Here is an 11,926-nt window from a genome sequence, read left to right as displayed (position 1 = left end):
CCCGACACAAAGCCGCCCAGCTTTCAGCTCTGCAATCAACAGTTCCCTCATTTCATATACTAAAGTAATCACAGTAATCACACACACACTTCCAGCAGCTCACAAAGGGAAGTTAAGGTCCTAAACCCCTGTCGTCACACCATGTTACATACAAGGAAGAGGAATTGGGTGATCTTGACCCATGACAAGTCCATGACATATAACTTGGATATGGAAGAGACATGGTGATTCGAAATTTTATTTAATCCTATTTTATTCTTACTTTATTTTGCACATTTATTTGAGAATTAGGCCACCCAATGAAGATAAATTTTATATTGTTGGTTGTAAAGATCTGGATGATAGTTTTATTTTATTTTTCTGTTTTATTTTTCAAGACTTGGTGAACTGACTTTATATTTATAACTTGGCCCTTTTTAGTTTTGTTAATATTGGGTTTGAATATATTCGATAGAGGCCATCCAATTAAAGTAAATGTTTTTAGTTGTGATAATCTGATGAAGAATATTTTGTTTTATTTTTTGTTGTTTTATTTTTCAGTTTTCCCCCTGAGGGATTGCCGCCTTAACATGATCGGGGGTTTGCAAGCCTCAGTGACCCTGAAAGCTAGACCAGCAGAAGCTTAGCCTTCAGGTGGGACATGCAGAATGGTCAGGATTTTAGGTTAGAGGCCTGACAAAGTGCAATCCAATTACATGACAAAAACAGTTATCCAAAGCACCCCACCCCCAGCCTCGCCCCACCCCTTTTCCACCTCTGCCGCCATTTCTGTCTGCGCCCTCATATATGCCTGTCTTCAATCTATTTTTTTAATAAAAAAAAAAGTTGCCTAAAATCACTACAGACTAAGCCGTCAGCACGCCCTACTTATTGAGCAACAAGCATGCTTGGGCGTGGTTTGCGGTGCCTGCAGACGCACCTGCACGGCATCCGCAATCACGGCCACCGTGTTAAAACACGGGATTCAGGGGGTGTGGGGTGTCGTGGTGAGAAGTGCTGAATAAAGATGGCTCAAAACGCAGAGCTGTGGTCCCGTCGTGCCTTAATTCCACCTCACTGCTCTTATGCTGAGAACTAAAAAAAAGGTATAGGACATAAATGGTAATTTGGGATTTTTTTTTTTTTTTTTCATTTCATTTAATGAGTTCTTTTTCTAGAGTGGAAGGACTACCTACTTTCCAAAACAGATTTGGGTGCACAAGTTTGAAATTATTTTTTGGTTGATGATGAATTTTGCAGTTGTATCATCTGATCTGTGGCCTTGTGACCCATCAAATAATTACCACCTGGTGCTCAGTTAGATCAGTTGGTGGGGATAAAATGCCGGACAGGTCTGGCACACCTAAAGCTATAGTGAGAGTATGCTGGAAATGCCCATAAAATTCTTTAACTCCCAGGACTTCAACAGCATTCCGAGGGAGGCTGGGGACATTGAGTCCGAAAGGACCAGTTTTCTAAACCTCCATTGCTGAGGCTGCTGCAAGGAGCTGCAGAGGTGGTTGGTGCCTGGTGGTTATCCCCGAGCCAGATGGTGGAGACCGGAAGTGAAAGGAGCCATCGAGTGTGAAGTGAAAGGAATTCGGAGACAGCTCATGGGCACCAGCAGGCCAAGCGAACCGCAGCTCGGGCAATGGCTAAAGCAAAACTTGGGTTTGGGAGGAGTTCAGTGAGGCCATGGACAAAGACTTTTGGTCTGCCTTGAAGCATTTTGAACAAAACTTCAGGCAATTCAGGAGGGTAAAGCCGTGCTCTCCCCCCACATGGTATATAGTCCAGGTGCTGCTGAATTCAACTGAGGGCAGTGGAAGGAATCCTTTAAAACCTCCTTAACCGAACTGACACATCGTCTGTAGAGGGTACGAGGTTTCACTGAGGTGAAAACAACTCTTGGGTTGTTGTGGTTAACTCTTTGGTGGATGAGCCCCTGCGGTCGATCACTTTCACCCTGAACTAACTAGGATGACTCTTAAGTGATAAGTAAAGTGACGATGACTCTAATGGTCAATGACTGACAAAATAGGAGAACAGTCAATCAGTCCGTTTTTGTACAAAAGGTGCAAACCTACTGCCATAAAAGAGTGTTATACTCTTATTACTTAGAATTTTTTTTTTCTTAGCATTAATTTGTTTTTCTTTTTGGCAAAAAAGAATAAAATCCAGTCAGCCTCTACCACTTATCCAGGACGACACTGTAGGATGGGACCATGAAAAGTAAAGTTGGGGTTCCAAAGAAAAGACAAAAGAGAGGATGACACAATTTTATTTTTTTACCAAAAAAGGTTGGCCTTGTCTGTGGGTGATAGAAGTGAAACTCACAGCCAAGTCCACATGAAAGAAAATCTGTGAGTTTTATATTTAATATTTTAATTTAATATTAGTTAGATTACTTAATGTGTCTCTTTGTTATTTCGCTGAACATCTAATCAATGCCGGCAAACACTGTGTACATGTGTATATCACCTTTCTCTGCATCTGCCGACTTGGTGCCAGGCAAAAAAAGATCAAGCTTCTGGGTCAGCTTAGCTTAGCTGTCCCACTCCCATCTCCCCACACCCACATTCCTGACACTGAACCAGCCCCACTGATATCTGGAGAAGTAGGCGAGTGGGAAAGTTGTTTTGATTCTAGATATTGTTTATTTGTAAATAATACCTTATCACTGCATCCCGCATCAACAAAGCATTTCTGGAGAAGTGTGCATTGCTCTCTGTATATGTTGCACTCTGCCCATGACTTGCATGTGATGAGAGAGCCTTCAGTGGGCTAAAACAGCCACAACTATTTGAGGTCCACTCTATCTCAGAAGACAGACACATTTCTCTTGGCTCTACTTTAAAAATTGATGTCCAAAGTTAAATTTTTCCTAAACTTAATTTTAAAAGTAAAAATGTTTAAGCTGTTTAAAAAAAAATGTACATAATTTTATCGTTGAGAATTTAAATTTATTTCAATCCAAAATGTTAGTTTATTTGTATTTATGTATTTGATCTGATATATATATCAGTGCAGTGGAGGGGTGGTGCAGTGGGCTCAAGGGGAGGCTGAGGTGCAGGTGGAGGTAGTTAGGTTGATGAGCTATCTTCCCTTTTCAGTGCTGAAGCATATCGTGTGTGTGTGTGCCTGAATAAAAGTGGCAAAACAGCCAATTAACGTCGTGTGGTGTTTGAATCATTCACAGGGGTATATGCTTTGGTGGACTCAGGCAGCACGCAGACCCTAGTCAACCAAACCCTGGTTCGATCAGAGGCATTGCTGGACACAGAGTAGGTGGAGGTCACCTAACCTTGACCGTATGTTTCTTCAAGTGAAGAAAGAAATGCTGACATTTATTTACAGATACATTCTGGTGCATTTTAAATGTGTAACTTTTCACTGCCCTTTACACTTTTTACTTAAGAGACATTTCTCAGTACAGTAGTAATACACAGGACAGCTGAATGTAAATTGTGCCACATTTGCATAGCGTAAGCTTCTTTGTTTTACTTCATCTGCATATTTACCAAGTGGCAGTGGCTCGTCATGGTCACACATGAAGCCAATTCGTTCAGCTACAGGACTTTGTAGTTTATCCTCTTTTTCATGGATGCCTGGATGTTAAACTTTACATCTGGGAGAAGAGCCACACTGATCATTTTATTGAACGTGAAAGAATTTGGACCATTTTTAATTCTCTGTGATGACACAGTTTTTGTTTGAAAGTTTGGACAGTCGTTGGTTTGGACCTCAGACTTAAGAAGTGGATATTGTTATATTAACAGCTTTTCAACAACTAAAGTAGCAATGGCAGTATTAAGACTGACAGAGTGGAAAAATGGTAGTGGTGCAGAGAACAGAAAACCAAACTAACACCCAGAAAAGCAGGCAGATGAGTGATTACATATCTTCCTTATTGAAATTGTACATAAGCTTCAAGAAGAAGAAAAAAGATATAAATTATATATGGCCTGTTACAAATGCTGTCATATGTGATATCACTTAAATAAGACCTGCCTGACACAGTGGAGTAGACTTAAAGATCCTAGAAGAACACAGTAACAGAGATCTCTCAGTCTGGATAAGGTTATAACGCCATTTCTAAAGCTGTGGTGAGTGAGAGCAAAAAGGAACATAAAGGCTCATCTCGGTTTTGCCAAAAACATCTTGATGATACCCAAGGCGAGACAAAAGTTACATTTTTGGAAGTTGTCCCATTACATGTGGTGTAAAAGTAACACAGCATTTCATAAAAGAAACATCATACCAACAGTCAAACGTGGTGGTGGTAGTCTGATGGTCTGAGTCTGTTTTGCTGCCTCACTTAGTCATAGCGCTGCATACACACTTATTTAGCACAAAGCTGTGGTAAATAGAAGCATGAATTCCTCTGTCTGCCAAAACATCCTGAAGGAGAACGTGCAGCCATCTGTTTCTGGCCTGTAGCACTTGGGTTCTGCACCAGGACAACGATCCACAACAGACCAGCGAGTCCACCTCTAACTGAATTCTTTCCGTCGCTACGCTTCACAAGAAACAACCCTTTCCTACCAAGAGCTCATGACCATAGGTAAGGGAAGGCATGTACACTGACCAATAAATCAGCTTAGGTTTTGTGTTTAGCTCTCTCTTCACCACGACAGACTGGAACAGTGTCTGCAACACTGCCACCCCAATCCATCTGTCAACCTCTTGCTCCCCTCACTCATGCACAAGACCCCCATACTTACATTCCTTCACTTGGGGCCTAGAGTGAGCTACTCCACTCTTTTCCAGCTGAGGACCATGGCCTCAGATTTTGAGGTGCTAATTCTCATTCGCACCAGTTCACATTCTGGAGACAAAAACCTTATAGTTCCTGCTGTATCCAAGGACTAACAAATTAACTCTCCTTTCCAGCACATTGGCAGCATATGGCTGAGGAGTTTCTTATACTGAAATTTTAATTTCTGGAATACAGTTCAGTGCTAGATGTCACGATCCAGGGTTACCAAGTTTTTTTTCAAATCTTCTATTTAACTTCTGGATAAAGGTATAGCAAAGGTTACTCTTTCAGTTCTGGACTGAAAGAGTCCAGAACCAATAACCTTATCGATTCTTCATAAGATACCAATTTGTCTTTGCAAAGGCATGTTTAGTTCTATGTTGAATGTCTTTTGGATTGCATATTCGTTTTAGCTTTTTAAGGGTTTTTAAGGTTCAGTGAATTTACTTCCTCTTCTAATCTATTCAATCCAAAATATGACATTATCTTTTCCAATTTGTCTTTTCACCACTATAGTTTATCACTAAAGCATTCCAACCAAAAATTAGCAGGTTCTATTATTATAGCATATTACAGCTTATTGCAGGCTCCGATCTCCTTCACTAGCCCATTTTGGCCTCCACAGCATGTTTTTGTCCCGTCTTCCTGACCTCAGCCCAACCGGTTGCAGTAGATAACCGCCCCTCTGTTTCTGCTGGAAGTTTCTTCCTGTTAAAAGTGAGATTTCCCTTCCCACTGTTGCCAAAGTGCTTGCTCATAGGGGCTCATATGTTCGGTTTTTGTCTGTATGTATTATTGTAGGGTCTACATTACAGTATAAAGTGCTTTGAGGTGACCGTTGATGTGATTTGGCGCTGTATAAATAAAACTGAATTGAACTGAGCCTTAATGCAGGCTCTCTCCTTCGTCTGTCCTTTGCTAGCACTCAGCCTCTTGCAGGCTCTCTGCTTTCTCTCCTAGCCTTCACTGGCCTTGATCTCTATCACAGATCAGGAGCTCTGTCTCAGCTCCTTAACGCTCTTCTGGCCACCGATGGCCCTTTTACTCTGCCCGCTCTGTGTCTCATTTACCACGATCCACTTCTAAGCTTAGAATAGAATAGAATAGAATTATTGTTACAATGAAATTGTGGAATTGTTTGATTGCTTTCTGTTTATCAATAAATCATGTTCCGTTCATCCTAAAAATCTCTGCTTATTGAAATGAAGCTTACACATGGTTCAATAAAGAAAGATCTGTATCGCAGATCTGTCTGTGTTTGTTGGCCAATCTATCCTTTTCATCACTTCCACTTTCCTGTCAAGCTCACTGCTGACATCACTGGTCTAGTCCAATTATCTTTCTATCCGGCCCTCGCAGTCCTTCGTGCAGACCAGCTCTTCCTCATCTCAGCCTCTCACATGTTACTCAGAGCTCCATCCAAGCCTCTTCATCTTCATCTTCTTTGTGAATGTTTTGTCTAACTTCTGCCTGTTACTCCCAAATAATAATTTACATTATTTGCAAACACTGAGTTTAAAACTAGTGATTTTGTATTATTATTTTGTACACACTCATTTCCTGTTATGGCATTAAGTCTCTTTGTATGCACCACTGGCTGTATAAACATCACTGGATAACAGTCCTTTCTATAGTCAGTGGTGCATAGGTCATTTTTAAATAAAGCTTGTTAAAAATGGCGATGGCTTTTATTGTGAAAGGAAGGAACAGGAAGACGTTCTTTTGCACATGCGTATAACGTTTCTGGCTCTGCTCGGTAGTCGAAGCTGAAAACGGTTGTGTACTTTATAGCAGATAAATATTTGAGCTGCTGAAGTAACGATGTGTTCAGTCGAGTACTTGAGAGGCTTTGTTAATGAGCGACTAACGGCTGCTGCTGAAGAGATATTCGGAGCCTTTGTAAAAACGATCGTCCAGAATGAGGCCGATGCCAGGCAGCGCATACTCCGGGATATCACCGTTAAGTTCCCCAAAATAAAGTTACAGAGAATAGGTACGTAACAAAACCACCGCTGCATGATAAAGCTGCGAACTAGTGGATCAGTAGCACGCATTTAAAGGTAGATGTAACGAGGTCACGGAAATGCTGCTGTAAACTTCACTGAAAATAAACTGATGCCGTCGGGTTATTGTGAAGGAACGCATACCTGAAACGGTTAACTGCAGGTTCCAGATGGCGTGGGAAATTGATTCACATTTCAGGCGTGGGTGTAACATAAAGAAGGTAACTTTATAGTTTGATATCGATCACATAACGCGTTTCTTTTGTTAGCAGTGCGTGTCTCTTTGTGTCTCTGCTTTTGGCCACATACTGATTTATATAACCCCACCCCCCATTCTCTCTGTGGGATACTACTACATCTGTCCTTTCAAGTTGTCTTTGTGTTAGCTGCGTTGAGAAATCTGGAGAAATTATAAAGTTAATGGACATTGGAGACATTTAAGGAGCTGCAGAAACAAGCACAGCGAGCAGGAAACACAGTATTATCCCAGTTATATTTTCCCAGAGCAGTAGTGTGTTTATTTCTAACATGACTGCTCTGAAACTTCAACTGTATTCATGTAATCAGTACACGGTGCTCAGTTTGTTCAGGTCCCAGTTGTCCCTTAAGAGGGTCGTTGACCCACTATTCAAATCAAATCACTTTTATTATCACATCATATGTGCAGGTACACTGGTACAGTACATGCAAGTGAAATTCTTGTGTGCGAGCTTCACAAGCAACAGAGGTGTGCAAAACATACAAATAACATAAAACAAGCAAAATATAAGAATGGCTAAATCTGAGAGTAATAAATATATGTACAATATATAATAGTATATGCATTACTGGATGTGTATACTAAATATGTTTTTCTACGTGTGTGTGTGTGTGTACATATATATATATATATATATTTTACAAATTAAATAGAGTAAACAATAAATAAAATATATAAAATATACAGAGGTTGGTAGTTGGACATGTGCAAAACAAGTGGCATTAATGTACAGTATGGAGTGCATAATGTTGAAGTTCCAGTAGTAAGGGTGAGGTGTCTATGATGTCTATTCATCATGTGAGCCAAGGTGTCAAAAAAGGGTGTAGGTCGCTATTGGCAGAGACTTCGAGTGAAGCCATTGTGGGACCTCGCCTCGCTCTATCATGTGACTTATTTAGATCAACTGACGCAAGATGTGAGTAGGGGTTGAGGTGCCTGGGAAGGGATCTCAAAACTGGGATGTAGGTAGCAGACAGTTGGTGTCGTAAGCCCCGCCCTCTGTTCAAGGATGGTTTCTTTCACTCCTCTTTCAAACCATCTGTTTTCACTGTCCAAAATGTGGACATTGGCATCCTCAAAGAGTGACCTTTGACCTTTAGATGCAGATGTACAGCCGAGTCTTGTCCTGTCAAGGTGGCTCTTCTATGCTGTGCCATGCGTTTATGCAGTGGCTGTTTAATTTCTTCATTGCAGAGGTCTGAGCTCTCCTAGCTGCACTCCACAGCATACACTGTGTTGCTTAGCTTGTGTTTGGGATGAACCAGTTTGTGTATGAGTGTGTGGCTCGTTGGTGTCTGACCTTCTTTACTCTGCATCTGTGCTGGTTGGATGAAGGCCCAGCTGGGATAACCACATATTTTGAAAGCTTTGTTTACGTGTGTGTTCCATTTCTTTGCCTCCTGCCCTGGGCGTGTTTTCTGCCCAGTGTTGTAGGGTCCAAGTTTGTGTTCCAGACGGTGGTGGGAGTCAAAGAGGAGGTAGTGGTCTGTGTGTGTGGGCAGCAGCTATACTGCCGCAGCGTCCTCTGTTGTTGTGGGTGTGTCACATACAAATGACATCACAGGACTTGCAGTTGCGTTGCTATGACGTCCGACACACATTGAGGTGGTATTTAGTAGTAATTAAAAACAACAGTAACGGAGTCGAGTCAGGCTAAGTTGGTAATAATGGAAGATAAGCTGTTGTGGTGCAGACATGTACGACTGTGTTGGTTTTATGGTTGTTTTATTGATGTATGAGTACAGAAGCTCAGAGCTTTACAGATTACACAGAGACACAAACACTCAGATGTCTCTGTGTCCAGTTTTTAACTTCTTCCCTTCCTCTATTTTTAATTTAACCAGGAAGATCCCATTGAGATTAAAAACCTCTTTTTCAAGGGAGACCTGCCAAGATAGGTAGCAGCACATATCTCACAGTTACGGAAATTACACAATTAAACACAGGCACACACACACACACACAAAAGCACTTCCTGTGTCAGTGCTTATGTGCTCGTATTGTCTGACACATGTTGTTGAGGACAACACTCCAGCAGCTTCCTGCGCCCTAACAGCAGGCATACATGGACGTGACTGTGTTGTGGTGGCCTGTGTTTTTAACAAGGCTAACACATATCCCCTGAACTATCACAGCCCATTCTTCTTTGGCGAATCTTTCAAGCTCCGGCAGATTTAATATTCCTCTGTGTTTCTGTGTTGCACTGTGTTTCTTTGTTTCTCTGTGTTTCTGTGTTGCACTGTGTTTCACTGTTTCTGTGTGTTTCTGTGTTGCACTGTGTTTCACTGTTTCTGTGTGTTTCTGTGTTGCACTGTGTTTCACTGTTTCTCTGTGTTTCTGTGTTGCACTGTGTTTCACTGTTTCTGTGTGTTTCTGTTTCTGTGTTTCACTGTTTCTGTGTGTTTCTGTGTTGCACTGTGTTTCACTGTTTCTGTGTGTTTCTGTGTTGCACTGTGTTTCACTGTTTCTGTGTTTCACTGTGTTTCTGTGTTTCACTGTGTTACTGTGTTTCTGTGTTTCACTGTGTTTCACTTTTTCTGTGTTTCTCTGTGTTGCACTGTGTTTCACTGTGTTTCACTGTGTTTCTCTGTTTCTCGGTGTTTCCGTGTTGCACTGTTTCTGTGTTTCACTGTGTTTCTGTGTTTCACTGTGTTTCTTTGTTTCTTGGTGTTTCCGTGTTGCACTGTGTTTCCGTGTTGCACTGTGTTTCCGTGTTTCACTGTGTTTCTCTGTTTCTCGGTGTTTCTGTGTTTCACTGTGTTTCACTGTGTTTCACTGTTTCTGTGTTTCACTGTGTTTCACTGTTTCTGTTTCACTGTGTTTCACTGTTTCTGTGTGTTTCTGTGTTGCACTGTGTTTCACTGTTTCTCTGTGTTTCTGTGTTGCACTGTGTTTCACTGTTTCTGTGTGTTTCTGTTTCTGTGTTTCACTGTTTCTGTGTGTTTCTGTGTTGCACTGTGTTTCACTGTGTTTCTGTGTTTCACTGTGTTTCTGTGTTTCACTGTGTTTCTGTGTTTCACTGTGTTTCACTGTTTCTGTGTTTCTCTGTGTTGCACTGTGTTGCACTGTGTTTCTGTGTTTCACTGTGTTTCTCTGTTTCTCGGTGTTTCCGTGTTGCACTGTGTTTCTGTGTTTCACTGTGTTTCTGTGTTTCACTGTGTTTCTGTGTTTCACTGTGTTTCTGTGTTTCACTGCGTTTCTTTGTTTCTTGGTGTTTCCGTGTTGCACTGTGTTTCCGTGTTGCACTGTGTTTCTCTGTTTCTCGGTGTTTCCGTGTTGCACTGTGCTTCTCTGTTTCTCGGTGTTTCTGTGTTTCACTGTGTTTCACTGTTTCTGTTTCACTGTGTTTCACTGTGTTACTGTGTTTCTGTGTTTCTCTGTGTTTCATTGTTTCTGTTTTTCTCTGTGTTTCTCTGTGTTTCACTGTTTCTGTGTTTCTCTGTGTTTCACTGTGGGGACAGTGTTCTTTGGGTTGTATGCACTCCTTGCTTTCTCCAAACATAAGCTGCGTCTCTACGGCCAAAGAGCTCTAGTTTCATGTCATCTGCCACAGGAGGCATTTCCAATATGCATAATCTTTCTCCAGGTTGTCCTTAGCGTACTTTATTCTGGCTTGAGGCTGAGGGAGATTTTTTTGTTGGTCAGTAACGTTGCACATCCATTGTCTGGGTTTTAGTGATTGTATTCTTTGAATCTACTTTTCACAACGTGGCTAAGTCATTCACTCTAGTGTCTCGGCAGCTGTTCTGGGTCTTTAGACCGCTTCATCTTTCTTCAGGCATTTTCTGTATTGTGTGGCACACTTTATATTTCTTGATGTTGCTTCTAATTCCAATTCTTTAAACCTGGAAACGCTGTAATAACTTATAGCCATCTCCTGATTTGTGAGCAACAAAAGTTATTTTTCTCAGGTCTAAATGTCTTTGGTTATTTATATATGACTTCCGGCGCCACTCCGAGCTTGCAGCCAGTATCAGCAGCTGCGATCTGACCGAGTCCTTTTTTCTCTTTGTCCTTAATGTAAATATGTGTGTATGTTCCTGTTCTGTGTCCTGTGTACTCTTTGTTTGTATATGTGTCTTTTTGGCTGCTGTTACAACCAAATTTCCCCTTGTGGGACAATTAAAGGATTATTCTATTCTATTCTATTTTTGGCATGATGTTCAGACAGCTCAAACCTTTGCTGGACTGTTAGTGTGTGTACATTGGAAGATAGCCCTCAGTTTGAACGTAACAAGCTTTGATGATTACAAAGTTAACCTTGTAGAGTTGATGGATGTGCCTGTGCTCCAAAGCACATGACCGATTCAGGACTTTTGTCGAACTTCATACTATGAACCAGTTTTTAAATTGTGTTGGTAAGCAAAGTAAAAATAGGCTTATAATAAATGCCTTATGATTGCATTAGCAATAAATTTAATAACGCTCTATATGAACAGTTACACAATATATAGAACCACTTTATAGAATTATATTTGTTTGCAGATGTTGGCAGCTATCAGCGAATAGTTATCAGCTGTTTTGAAACAAAAAAAGACACTTTTTATCCATAACAAGAACTCCATGACAGCAAATGCACTGTACAACAGAAAATACAAATGCTATTTATGGTCTCCTCACAACAATGATAAGAGAAATAATAATCTTCGTAACAGTTGAGACTGAACATAAAAACAATAAATAAACATAAAAACAATAAATGTCTCACATTTTGTTGTTGCCGCAAAATGTTGTACTACTTGTAGTTCCGTCTCCACCGTTGCTCGACACTGCGTGTATAGAGCAAGTAGTGCAACATTTTTAAAATAGTTGCGGGACGGCACTGTGTAGCGTTTGTCTAGGGTGTTGATCATTTTCCTAAGTCCCTCGTTTTGCACAGTGTTGATGGGAGCCATATCTTTGGTCAGGTGATAAGTGATAGCCTCC

General features: G+C 41.0%; 1 protein-coding gene across 2 annotated transcripts in view; it reads left to right on the top strand.

Moving 5' to 3' along the window:
• The first annotated feature begins 6,468 nt into the window (after positions 1-6,468).
• Positions 6,469-11,926, top strand: part of LOC146366444 (uncharacterized) — a 28,446-nt gene continuing 22,988 nt past the window's right edge. Inside the window, exon 1 of one of the 2 annotated variants that reach the window (XM_084911247.1) lies at positions 6,469-6,731. In XM_084911247.1, the coding sequence (XP_084767373.1) occupies positions 6,560-6,731 (172 nt within the window). In that variant the 5' untranslated portion in view covers positions 6,469-6,559. The remainder of the gene's footprint in view (positions 6,732-11,926) is intronic. The other variant, XM_084911250.1, reaches the window with a different exon arrangement.

This window comes from Perissodus microlepis, chromosome 18 (assembly GCF_051167445.1).
Source record: "Perissodus microlepis isolate ML-2025 ecotype Zambia chromosome 18, ASM5116744v1, whole genome shotgun sequence".
Taxonomy (NCBI): Eukaryota; Metazoa; Chordata; class Actinopteri; order Cichliformes; family Cichlidae; genus Perissodus; species Perissodus microlepis.
The sequence above is the reverse complement of the archived record's forward strand: the minus strand, read 5'-3'. Positions and strand labels throughout refer to the sequence as shown.